This window comes from Epinephelus lanceolatus, chromosome 19, assembly GCF_041903045.1.
Source record: "Epinephelus lanceolatus isolate andai-2023 chromosome 19, ASM4190304v1, whole genome shotgun sequence".
NCBI lineage: Eukaryota > Metazoa > Chordata > Actinopteri > Perciformes > Serranidae > Epinephelus > Epinephelus lanceolatus.
This window is the reverse complement of record NC_135752.1, coordinates 22,060,127-22,073,894: the sequence shown is the minus strand read 5'-3', so window position 1 is coordinate 22,073,894 and position 13,768 is coordinate 22,060,127. Positions and strand designations below refer to the sequence as shown.

The 13,768-nt window shown below is 40.8% G+C and overlaps 1 protein-coding gene across 2 annotated transcripts; it reads left to right on the top strand.

Moving 5' to 3' along the window:
- Nucleotides 1-252: 252 nt before the first annotated feature.
- LOC117269168 (programmed cell death 1 ligand 1-like) lies at nucleotides 253-13,306 on the top strand. 2 transcript variants are annotated; one of them, XM_033645990.2, is made up of 10 exons: nucleotides 253-383; nucleotides 2,342-2,402; nucleotides 2,505-2,767; nucleotides 3,346-3,442; nucleotides 3,842-4,108; nucleotides 6,365-6,484; nucleotides 7,917-7,961; nucleotides 10,358-10,408; nucleotides 11,047-11,170; nucleotides 12,635-13,306. In XM_033645990.2, the coding sequence occupies exons 2-10, from the start codon at nucleotides 2,348-2,350 to the stop codon at nucleotides 13,122-13,124; spliced, it is 1,512 nt and encodes a 503-aa protein (XP_033501881.2). In that variant the 5' UTR covers nucleotides 253-383; nucleotides 2,342-2,347; the 3' UTR covers nucleotides 13,125-13,306. The 2 variants fall into 2 exon arrangements, with proteins under 2 accessions (XP_033501881.2, XP_033501882.2); XM_033645991.2 differs by lacking the exon at nucleotides 7,917-7,961.
- The last annotated feature ends 462 nt before the right edge of the window (nucleotides 13,307-13,768 follow it).

Below are 13,768 nucleotides of genomic sequence, written 5' to 3'. Positions count from 1 at the left end.
GTTTCCTCGGTAAGGGGTTGTAAAATAGCAGGATGCAATGACATTTACAGTATTTTTTTATAGCACACGTAGTATTAACAACATGGGGATAAAAAAAAAGCAGTTCTTCCTCGGTTGTTGGAGTCAAAAAGTTTGACAAACTTGAGCTGAACTCCTAAATTTCTCACCTAGGGTTTAGGTGAGTGAGATAAGTAAATGTTTAGAGAATATTTGTAGTGCAAACGTCAGTGTGTGTGTGGCGGGGGGGGGGGGGGGGGGGGGGGGCGTGTGTATGTGGTAAGGACAGTCATAAACAGTAGAGGAGAGGCAGAGCGCTCAGATCAGAGCTGAAAGAAGAAGGAAACACCAGATGAAAATATATCCAGCTGTTGCATGACCTCCAGGTAAGAAAATGGGCTATTAACAGCAGCATTTGCACAGCTTTTAAACCTGTTTTCTAACCTATTATTATAATTATTTTTATTGGCTATACTATTAATGTTGGAAGTAGATGTTTATTTGTGAGCATTTAATTACTTTTTCTTTTAATTTTGTATAATTTTGTATATCACTGTTTTGCCAAATGCTTGAATGTGTAGCCTGACAACCAGTACAGTTATCTTAACAATAGTAAACATGCTCACAACAGGCTTTTGTAACAAACTTAAAACTAACTAAATTAAGAATTCCAATATGTTATTTCCATGGCCAAAGAAACTCCAATTAATATTTGTGAACATAAGCTGCTCTCTGTCAAAGAGCCACAAGCCACAGAAGTGAGGTCACAGGGTACAAATTCCAGAGCTGCTCCCCAGACAATGAATGGGAGCCTGATTTTATGCACCACAGAATGTTTGGTTTCTGTTTTTGTACTCAAATGAGTTTTACTCTATTGTAGTGTTCTGTGAAACAGAAAATATTCCTGTGTACCCAGAACATTCCCCTGGGTGCCCTCAGTGTCATCTAGAACATGTTTCACCATTCATTGTCAGTAAAGCAGCTCCAGAGTTTGTATTTGATGCAGCACAAGTTTGAGTTTTAGCACTCTGGTTTTGGGATTCAGGAGAGAGTTGTGCCTGTTTACTAAGTTTTTTGGACTGCCTTAGACTATAATGTGTATGTTAGAATATGTATGAATTCTGAAAATGGGCAGAATTCCCTCGAAGCAATGGCAGCTCACCCACATTCAAAGGCATAAATGTTCTGCCAAACTGCAGTTCAATCAGGAGAGACACATTTTTATGGTAAAAGAATATTTATTAACATGTGAAGGAATGAATAAGAATGTGGAAAGTCTTTGGCAATTAGACCCCGTAGAGAGGGTGTGATTTAAGGAGAGTGATAAATCCATAGTCGAATAGGGAACCCCCCTGGGGTCTAGACGCTGGTGGTGGTAGAGGTGGTGAAGATGAGATGAGAGGAAGATGGAGAAGTGCCGATGATTTGGATGAGTAGAGGAATGAATCTTTGAGAGCTTGTCCTGGACTCTGGATACGATGGCTGGAGGTGACCGGGGTGGAGGAGGGTGCGAAGATTCCGCCTAAAATGATGGCTAACAGCAGCAGAAGAGAGAGCAGATTTAAAATTTTGCATTGGCATCCTGATTGGCTGAGAGATCATGGCAAAGTGTGATGGGATAACTAGAGGAGTGAACACCCATAGACAGCTGATTAGAGGGAGTAGTGGAGAGTGGCATGGAGAAAAATGTGAAAGGGTGAGCACGAGAAAGGTCTTCCTGATTGAACTTAGGCTGAGCTTCATTTGTCATTTCCATCTCACAGATTATTTGCTTTTAGATCTGTGTGATATGGTGCAAGTGAATAAAACTTGATTTGTAGGTAGAATTTCATTCTAAAAGGATTACTAAAAGTGCACCCCGATTTTTACGTGTTTCATGTGTGTCTGACTTAATATGTTCTACTGAAGCATATTTGCTGTCAGATGAAATCTATTCTGAGAAAAACATCGGCTTTGTGAGTGTGTGTGTGTTGACACAGCTCCAGAGTCATCAGGGACAACCAATAGCATCCTTTATACTATTTTTAGTATTTACTATGTACTATCTTTATCAAGAATAAGCCAAGAGGGAAGTAAAGTGCTTTGAAGAGCTGAGTCATGCTGAAATTAGGAAATAAAAATGTATATCTCACTTACATGTGATGTTTTGATGTGATGATGTGTGGTTCTCTTGTCTCAGAGTCATGTGTTTTTTTCTGCAGAGTGTTGAAGTAAGCTAGATCGTGCTAGCTGTGGCTGTGGAATTCACATCTGGCCTTCTCCAGTAAAATGACTCATGCTTCACTGTAACACAAACAAAAAAACATCTTAACATCAGTGCAACTCCTTTTTGTCTCTTCCTTAGGTGTCAATGGACTGGGCTTTTATTCTAGTTTTGCAGATCATGCTTCAGCCATCCCTCTCAGGTATGTGGTAGAATCTCTCTTTCAGGTATATGGTATGAAATGTACAACAGACATGTCATGACTGTGTTAATCCTGACATTACTCTGTGTTATCCCCCTGCAGTGTTGTTCACTGTTGAGGCAGAGAAAACCATGTACACGTCGAATTTCGGGGGAGCTGTTGTGATGGGCTGCAGGTTTCAGCCTAAACTATTAAGTCCTCTTGCTGACCTGAAGGTGACCTGGCACTGGATCAGCAACAGCTTGGTTCGGGATGTTTACCGGATGGACGACTGGAGGGAGAACTTGGCATCCCGGGATCCGGACTATGTGGGCCGAGTCAGGCTTCTCACTGATGAGCTGCAGGATGGCTGGGCCAAGTTAGAGGTCAGTACTGGCAGTGATGTGTTCAGGTTCACGTAGAATTTGTTATGGGTTATTTCCTGTCAAATTTCCTGTGAAGTGATGTGGTTAACTTACTCATGCTTACCTCACCCCTTTTTTTTGTTACGATTATTTTTTTTGCCTTTACTGGAGAGGACAGTTTTAAGCATGAAAGAGAAGGGATGACACGCAGCAAAGGCCATTGCCTTTGTACATGGGCGCCTGCTCTACCTACTTAGCTACTGGGCACACTTGCCAGCTCCTTTTCAGGCTATCAGGAATTACCAAGGTTCACATTCCCCACACACAGGATGGCATAAAAACTGCACTGCTTACCTCAAGAGTATCATATTTATCTCCCCATTATTCTCTGTGTTCACAGTACCAGATACTCAGGTATCACTGCCAAATAGAGACAGAGACAGTAGTGTTTGTCTAAAGCAGAACAATAAACAAAGAGATGTGCTAGAAATAAGTGTTGGAGATAGCAAAAGAGGGACTATGCAACTGAATTTATGATTTTCATTCATGATTTTTAGTTTAAAACCAAGACACTACTGTCTTCTTTTGTCACTTCACAGATCTCCAAGCTCAGGATAAATGACTCTGGCAACTACCAGTGTTTGGTGCAGACAAAAGAAGGAGCCGATTATAAAACCATAACTTTGTCTGTTACAGGTAAGAGTCTGTGACAGTGTAGCACTGTAATATATTAGGTCTTTAAAAGGGGAAGACTCCAGGGGCTTTGTTCTGGGAAGGATGGGCCGTAGCCTGTGGTCATTTCTGGGCAGCCAGCACAGCAGTCATTGTGAAAATGAAACTAACACCAATATTACTCAATATGTTAAAAAATGCTTTTGGCTCATATAAACTTTCCTCGAGATCTTCTTCTAATCATGCAAGATGTCTTGATCATAATCCTGAGATTCTCATGGATCAGATTCGATAGGACTCATTAGACTTTATTGCATTGCAGACAGAGCACAGGCACTGAGACAACGACATGCAGTTTAACATTTAATCAGCAGTTAAAACAAGGTACTTATTGCATATTCTTCTTGTCTGATTCTCCTCCAGCACCTTATAAAAATGTGACTAAACACATTCAGAAGGTTGAAGAGGGGGATGAGGTGCTGCTGACCTGCCAGTCGGAGGGATACCCACGGTCCCCTGTTACGTGGCAGGATGGACACCGACGGAGCATCACTTCCAATAGCACAGACAAATCATCTCCTAACCAGCTTTTTAAAGTCACCAGTCAGATACGCGTCAAATCGTCAGACAAAAACAACTACACGTGTACCTTTATGAATGGTGGCTACTCTGCAACATTTGATATTCCAGGTATGTTTTTATTTCCTTTCCTTCTACTTAAAAAAATACTGAACTGGAGAGAAAATGAAAGCAGACAGGTTTTTTTTAAAAAAAATATATATATATATTGGCCATTTATTTGCAACATCTCCCGGTCAAGTCTGGCCAGGGAACTTAATTTAATGTCATGCCCCGTCACTCCCCCATCATTTCCTGTCAGCTCCCCATGACCCGCTCCCCCTCCAAAAGATTAAGGAATCAAAAGAAAGTAAGCAAACAGTCATCAGTATAATGTGTCCTGCGGTGGAATGTAACCAAGTACATTGACTCATGCATAGTGCTTAAGTAGAATTTTGAGGTACTTTTCACTTCTTAAATCCTCTGCTTGTCAGAGGAAAATATTTTACTTCTTATTCCACTGCATTTATTTGATAAGTTACTTTGCAGATACAGATTCATACAAAATATAATCATCTGTATGATGCATACAAATAATTGTAACAAGCCAGCTCAAAGGCTGCAACAAACATAGGAAACAAGACGAGTATACAAAAGGGTAATATTTATTTACAACAATAGCGAAAAAGAAACGTCTGTAACCAAAAGAAAAAGCAGGAGAGCCTATGAAGAAGAAGAAGTAGAAGAAAAAGAAGAAGAGGAGCAAGGACTAATTTTATTCCAAAGTTGCATAATTGCCTAGAGTTGGTTCGTGTTGCAGCATTTACAAGCAGACCAGATCAAATGCCCTGCACGAGAAAGCGGCTCTTGATTGGTCAGAATTTCCATGTGGGAAAAATCCAGGAAGTAAACAAAACGTTGAAGAAGAGTACACTTGCAAGATAAATGTGACACTTTCTAATGTCACAATGGAGGGACAACTACGCAGGTTGATTTTAGCGCTGCTCATCGTGGACTATATTGCTGTCATTGTTCATTTTAGTCAAACCATATAGTTTGAAAACGAGGCGCGGCTCCAACTAGAAAACAATGTTTTGATGCATTGGATGTGCTGAATGTGCATATTACGGCAGTACAGGAGGAGGTGCACATTAATAATCCCCCAGGACTGTAACATGCTCATGTTTAACCCAAACAGTGTGTCATGTGACTGCAGTTGGTTCGGATTGAGGTCGGAACACGTTCTCACCACAAACGAACCGCACCAGAGTTCATTTGTAACCAGACCGGGACCACCTCTTCAAGAAGGTCTAGTTGTTTTGGTTAGCACCCGAGTGCGATTGCTGTGTTTACACCTGCCCAAACGAACTGCACTTAGGGGGCAAATGAACTTGAGTTCAATTGAACCAAACCAAACAGGGCAGGCACCCTTAGAATGAGCTGTTTATATCTACATACTGAGCCACCATGTTGTTCTACAGTAGCCTAGAACAGACAAACCAAACACTGGCTCTAGATAGGGCCATTTGTGTTTTTGCATCAACCACAGTAGTTCTCCTTCATGCCTGGCACACAGGGGAATTTTCAGTTCTGCAAGCTCTCCGCTAAATGCCATTAAATCCTGCACATTGGGCCTTTAAGTAAATCATCTTAGTACTTCTTCCATCAGTACTTCTTCATTTTTTTCCCCCCTCATGGCGCCTCCGTTAAACACTTTCCCATGGATGTAAGAAAACTGAAGCAAATTTGTGCTACTTTAACTTATACACAAGAAAAATCAGCTTGCACTTCTCAGTTTGGTGAAGTTTTGTTATCTGACAACAGGAAATACAATCATTTGCGTACTTATCACCTAACTGCTGTTTCCTGTTATGTTTGCATCAGAGGTATGTGCTGTCAACCCACTTCAAATGTGATTACATGTGATCACAAGTGTGTAGGAGTTCTGTTACAAGAGATTTTGTGTTGTGCGGAAATGTGTGGCTGGGTTGTGTGTTTGATGTAGGCTGCACATGTTTCTGCTTACATGTGTGCAAAGGATTATTTGCTCCTTTGGATGCAGCATGTTGGAACCTGATAAGCTAGGAATATAAGGTTTGTCAGGTTATTTTAAATAAATAAAAACAGCCTGCAAATATGACAAAAAGACGAAAAGTAAAAGAAACTCTGTCTGCATGCACGGCTAATAAAAAAAACATAACACAAGTATGAGTCACTTTTTAACATCTGTATATTTTAGTTCATTATCAGTAAGGGGAAGTTCACAATGGTTTGTCTTCGGTATATTTGGTTATTTCCATAGTGGTCAACCATTGAAAGCATGGGCAGCACTTTTTTGTCCTGACCCTGTCATTGCTGAATTACAAGTTTTTCTCACTCTTTTCACAGACGAAATATCTGTTGCTGTTCCGCCAGTAAAGACCGACGCTGTGTTCATCGTACTGAGCATAGGAATGGTAATGGTCGCCATTATCGTTGCAGTGCTTGTGTACCGACGACGACGAAAAGGTAACCAGTCACTCAATTCTTTATGTGAACAGCACAAATTCAGAACATGTAGCTTACAAAAAACACGGTCATACACAGAATGCAGGTGTAGATTGGAGACAAACTATACAAATCAGAATACTCTCATGTCCATGCAGAGTGCAAATGGTGCTGGGATTATCTGTTCTTGCACTCATGTATGAAGCCGTAATGCACAATACACAGCGACGTGACACTGAAGCTGTAGCCTGAAGACAGTGTGTGCATGATAGGCAGTGTGTGCAGGACAGCAGTGTGTGCACTGTGCAGAACAGGCAGCATGTGCAGGGTAGGCGGGGTCACTGCAGGACTGGATTTCCCTTTAGGATGTGCCTTGAATGAATATCTGCAGGAAATGGAATGGGACTTTCATTTGTTTTTAGTCTTGATTATTTCCTCATTGTAAGCATTCACACTGGTTTATTTTTAACTGTGACAGCCAATGCCTGTGACAGCCTTTACAAAACACTTTAGTGACTTAGGCCGGAATAGAATTGAACTTTTTTGATGCCCAACCAGAACAGAGTTGTTCAGTTTGTGTCAGACTCATTTGTCAGTATCTAAAGCATATCCTTCCTGTGTCAAAGCCATGGCAACCTAGTGGTGCTTATTTTGTTTTTTTTCAGATGCCCAGAGGAACTTGTGCCCTGTCAGTAAACAACTGTGTCATTTCAACTGAAAGACACTGCAGGCTCTGACACACACATTCATACATGTTGAGTCAAGTCGATGCTGCTGAAAAGAGGAAGTGTTTGAAACATTACAAAATTTAGACATCAGATCTGTCTCCTTAATGTCTGCCATTTTTCCTCGAGGGAAGTTTACACCACCATGTGATTTGCTAAACATGCTTTCATGTGACCATGACTTTGCTATTTGGATGAGACGTGTTCCAGCCAACAAGTTTGGAAACACCCATGGTGTTAGTATTGGTTTATGTGGCAGGGGAATTTGCGCAGCTGTTTTGTAAATGCATGGGTGTTTTTTTTTAGTGTAGCACGTTTCTTGTTTGTATAGTCCCCTGAACAAGTACCTCTATCATTTCAATAGTAGGTTTATTACATGTTTCTCTATATATGAATGTGTGAACATGATAAGATACTTCAGCTACAGGTCTGGAAACCTACAGGCGGATTTTTTAACTGGAATCAGGTCACAATTTCTAAAAAGGTCTTGTTGTTCACCATAAAGAAAACAAAGAATCGCGCACATGATCCATCACATGTACTAATTCATGTACTTTCAATAGCACATAACATACATGATTGATATTAGATATTTAAAAGACAACATTCAGTGTCACATTAAGAAAACAGTGCCAAACCTCCACCTTTTCATCTATCCATACTTAAATACACACACACACACACACACACACGCTGTATCAACACCAAATTAATGTTTCTTTCTATAGGTGTAAGCACTCACAGTACCAGGAACTTGGTGTTTGACGGTCGAGGTAGGTCACTTCCACTCTAAACAAAGTTGAACAATTTACTGGCAACACACAACACGTGCATGTGCAAATAATGTAACACCCATTAAAAGAATGCCTTACAGGCTTGTTACCATAATAACCAAACCCATGGCACAATGGCAGTGACAGGAATCACAGTCACAACCATACCAAAGTGTAGAGTAGTGTCTCTCAAACTTTTATTATAATATTCCCCTTTTAAAATATGTTTTCAGTCGAGTACCCCGCAACCAGCGCAAAACAATCAATATCATCTCAGTAAAGAAATATAAAGGTGATCTCGGTGAGTTTGATCAAGGGGGGCTGCGTTCGAGACCAACAAACTACTCAAAGCCAGCTTTTTTTAGTGACTTCTACGATCTTTTCCTAACCCATAACCAAGTAGTTTTGTTGCCTAAATCTAACTGCCAACTTCTTCTTGCTTCCAACTGCTTCTGCGTCCAGATACAACACAAAAGGCTGGCCACAGCATCATAGTAGTAACACTGGCTTCTGTCCAAGCGGCATAATACAATGAGTGGGGATGAGATCACGTTTAGAGAACTACGTTAAAGGGCCAGTGTGTAATATTTGGCATGGTTTATTGTCAATCTGAATCTGAATCTGAATATTCTACCCATTAATATGTTTATACAAGTGTATAATCGCTATAAAATAAAATTCGTTTGGTTTTCGTCGCCTTATAATTATGCTTATGTATATATATATATATATATATATATATATATATATATATATACAGTGTCATTCTGTGCATTCAGCATCTCTTCTCGCCCGCTCAGCATCAAACACATGGAGTTCCTCATCTGTATGCTCCAGCTCAAACAGGTATGGCTCTGGGTCTGCGTCCGCTACAAGAAACTCTTCAAAATCGTGTTCAAAGTCGTCCATTGCAGCTACTATAGTCCGGAGATATTGCTAGGCTAAATAAACAGCTGAGCTCTGTTTACCGGCTACGCTGTCAGTCAGTGTGCGGGCTGGAGATTGGCGGAGCAGAGAGGGAGGGGGGTCCCCACTCGGAATGGTAAACGAGTATGTGTGTATGAAGTGTGTCTGTTACGCTAGAAGAGTCAGAGTTTGGGACAGAGTCTTTTACCCCCTGGAGTGTTACCGGAGTTTTTGGAGTGCTCAAATAAACTGGCCTTTTTCCTGAACACTCCTCTGGTCTCCTGCTCGTGAGGGATTCATTACAATATCGTAACATGGCTTAGATTTCTAAATAAATATTCACCTCGTCGCTAGATAGACCTACTCCTGAAAAACTCGTGCGCAAGGCTTTTTGTCCCTACGAAGCCACCGTCATTTACCTGACGGGAGGGGTGAGCGAGTGAGCCCTGCAATCTAGAATTTGACCACTGATGTTACTGTTTTCAACCCATTTTACACACTGGATCTTTACCTAGCCTGCACTACTTGTCTCAACACTAGTTGCAAAAATACAGAGGGTGTGCCCGCTTATGCTAGGCACGGCTGATGGCTGTAGCTAATACATTATATCACGCCTTAGCTTAGCCTTCCTCTATGGATCAGAAGGAATGCAAAATGTATTAGGATGTAACACGAAGTTATTGCAAGGTAATGTAAAAATAGTGCAAAAATAGCAGTGACCTTTAGGGCCTCCGTAGATTCCACTTAAAAAGCATTTCGCTGCAAACAAGATGATCTTTAGTCAAATTGCTGATGATGCATTTGCATAATATTTCGACACAAGACAAAAGACGCCTACAGTTTCTGTCACTCATGAATAAGACTGAGACTATACATTTAGGGGTATCCTAAAATGCTGATCATAATTTCCTTCTCCACTGTGATGATTCACTCTCTGATCAACATCAGCCATTCTCCAGTTGCCTGGCTGCTTGACTAGCAGTTACCCATGAAAGTTACTCATGAAATAATGAAATTGTAATGAGTCATTCGCATGTGTGGTTTATCAGTGGAAATTCTAAAATCCCTGCTAATGGCCCCTGACGGCTGTGCTGCTCGCGACCAAGCGAACATGTAGTGTGCTTTCACAAGAAGGGCTAAAACTAAGATGACTTCTTACAAGTTACAAAAACATAACACATATGTAAATGCATCGAGACCTGTGGTTGAAGTTATTCGTGTGAAACGCTCAGCGAAGGTGGTGAAATACGGCTATTTCATGAATTACGTATTGAATTAAGTATTGGCATCGTGTGAAAGCTGATTATGTTACATGGACTCAACACTTGTTCTCTTAAATACAGAAGTGCAAAGATCCCCTTTTCTGTACAGTTGCACAGCACAAAGTACATCTTAGATTCGTATGTGTACACATCAAATAACTCACTTATTAATGACAATAACACTCTTCTTTGTGTCATTTTTCTAATGGCACTCTTCTTTTCCATCAGACCTTCAAAAAAATAAAGACAATGCGGAGGAGACAACTATCTTTAATGTGGGTAAGTGGCTCTCAAGTTTTTCATCGTCACATTTTCCTTAAGCCCAAGATGATGTCTACAGATGTCTTGTTTTTTGCAAGCAGCAGTCCAAAACCCAAAGATATTCAGTGAACTTCCACATAAAATTTAAAAAAGCAGCAAATCCTCTCAAGCTTTGGCTGCTTGAATTGGTGAATGTTTGATATTTTTTGTTTGAAAAAAGACAAAATAGTGGCCAATTAATTCTCTGTCAGTCATGAAATCAGTAAATCAGTTCTAAAAATGATTATACAGAATTAATTTGCAGTGACACTGAGTAAAACCCCTGTGGATGTTTGTGGAAAACTGCCTTTAAATGTTCAATACTGACGTTACCACACCCAGTTAAGAGTTAAATGTTTTCAACAAGCCTCTCAGAGAAGACTTATTTAGCGCGACAACTTGTTCCAGGAATCTGTAGTTTTCTGTAACAGCATTATACTAAAAATGCCTTTTACTGTAAAATTATAAACCTACGCACTTCACACCAATATTACCGAACAGACACTCTTCTGTGCAAGACTGAAAGAAAACATCTACAGGATTTTTCACACCATTTGCTACCTCTTCATGAAATGACGCGGATATGGTCATGATCTGGTCTGTTTTATTGTCTGCAGGCTGCGTGGAGGAAAATCTGGGGGTGTTTCTGAAAGCCCATTATTCCGATTCCTTCAGCACAGAGGCGAAACAGCACTGTGACGCTGTCAGTGTGGAGGAGCTACACCACAAGTTGCAAAACAAGTGAGTCACAAACACAGATTTTCTATGTTGATTGTTCAGATGCCAGACTTCTGTGATCTTATTTACAGTAACAGCAACAATTTGGGTTTTTTGTGTTCTAAATTACTGAGGAAAGTTTTAATTACCCCCATTCTCTTTGATATATGAACAAGCTAGCTTGCGAACTGTTAGTTAACAAACTTAACTGTCAGTCAGCAAGCTCGTTAGCTTGGTCAATAGCAGGAAAAAACTTACACGCAGCTTTTAAAGATGCTCATATATGAGAGTCTGCAAACCATTCCTCTATTGTTGAGCAGTTAATGCTTCAGCGAAGCAGGGTTAGGCTGCAAAGATGGCTTGATATTGGCCAGTGGCATAAATGTGCAATTCAGAATTCACCAGAGTTGAACTGGACATTAAAAGTTTGGGCAGATTTACTTCTCCTCTGCAAGCCAAACTATAGAAAGTCGTGATTCCATCCAAACAAATGGATATTGTCATGAATGCTGATGTGACCATCTTATATATTGATATACAATCAGTGTTAATGGTAAATGTAGTCAAGCGAAGCATTCTATGTTGACCGAGAAAGTGGAGTTCCCCTGCTTGCTGAGGCAAAATGTTTTTTTCCAAGGATGACCAAGGCATGACTCTCCCTTCTCTCCCTCTGATTGGCAACTATGCACTTCCTTCATTGGTTGAATTGGAGTGAGAGTGGTTAGGGTTAGGTTAAGAATAAACAAGTAGCACAAGTAGGGCTATTACTTTGTTGGCCAAAACAGCGGTCAGTGGTCATCTGTGCACTCTCAGCATCTTGGTGGTCTTTTCTGGTTTATTTTCTGGATCCTGACACACCTCTGTGTAAGAGAGGAGTTAAACTTTCATGCATTGTAACTCACACACTAATGGTTGGGATCAGCGACAGCATCCAACAAAAATTGCAAACGCTGACATTGATTGCAGCAGAATGATTCCGTTTTCATTGGCACTGGAAGGCAATTTGAGCAAAGGCACCACCAGTTGGTGTTTGCTCTCGGCAACTCAGATTCTGGAGAGTTTCCGCTGGCTGTATCCTCTGCACTCTTATTTTAGGATGCTATTTTTGCTGTTGGTAATGTGGCTAGTTTGCAATATAAGCAAAAAGACAAGGAAGTTTTATTTCTGAGCACCATGTAGAGGCGAAATCCAGCCTGTACAGTAGTTCTTCCTTGCCTCCAAATATGTCACTGCCAAGTCAAATGACGATGCTGGATGCAGAAAGAACAACAGATTTAGCAGTCAGTGTCGCATGCACAGAGGAATTTATTGCTTCAGTTGACTGCATTTGCCATCAACACTGATTGGACATCCATATACAAGGCAAATTTTCCCGCAAGGAATTTTAATGTTGTGTGTCAACATATCCAGTTGACACAGCTGATAGATATGTTTTAATAATTATATGGGCCTGTGAAGCTTACAGTCGTATCCTGCTTGTTTTTCCAGTAAGGGCCAGCCTCTGAATCTTCAAGCTTTACTCCCAGAAGCTGGAGAGACACTCTTCCTTGAGGGGCCCCCAGAAAGCGGGAAGACAACTTACGCCCACATCCTGGTCTCCTCTTGGACTGAGGGGTCCACACATGCCCTCTCGAACCTCCTCGATCTCAGCACCCTTCAACTCCTCTTTTACGTCGACTGCAGCAAAGTGAAGGGCAGCCTGTATCAGGAAATAATGACTCAGCTTTCTCTCACTGAAAAGATATCAACAGAGGATGAGCTGAGGACGGTGTTAACCAGGTGCAGTGAGGCTCTGCTGCTGTTGGACGGGTACAAAGAAGGGAACCAATATTTCGACGAGTCCTTGAGGAAGTTTCTAATGGAGAAAGGAGAGTGCAGGGTGCTGGTAACGGCCTGCCCAGGACACTGCCCCACACTGAAGGGTGCAGTTGAGACAGAACAGGTGCTGCTGCTCCAAACACAAATTGCAAAGTACTGAGGGCACAAACACTTGTGACCAACAAAGACATTAAGCACTTGTTACATGTTAAACAAGCATTTTATGATGTTGATATGTTTTTACATGGACTATGTTGTGTGAGTTTGTATAATCCCAAATATGCTGCAAAGACTGTTGAATGCATATATGTATATGTAATAAATTCTACTTTTGTACTCTAACTCTTTACATGACAGCCCTGTTATTTTGACTGAAAATACTACAAGGAATCATTTTTTATAAGCCTTTTGTAGAAATGGGTGTAGAAACTCCACAGTACAATCGGTACTCCACCTTAGCTTTGTTTTCTCTTATCTTGAAACTCCTGAAAGGAGTTTCGGCGACATCATCAAATTCTCTGTTTCCAACAGATCTGATAGTTCAAACACTTGATTAACGGCTGCAATAGTTTTTGTTTCTGTTCTGTGTCAGTCCATGAGAAAAAGAAAGGTCATTATTAGGGTCATTAATTAGACTGCAAGTGAAGCAGGAACAGCTTCTATGCTGCTATTAGTAAAAAGGGAAATGAGTGTTCCTGGCAGCACAGTGACAGAGTTGATTCCAGTAACATTTGATAAAAAAAGCCTTGACTTTTATTTCTGCCTGTTCTCTTTTCTCTGGTAATCAAAGTGTCTTATCTCTCC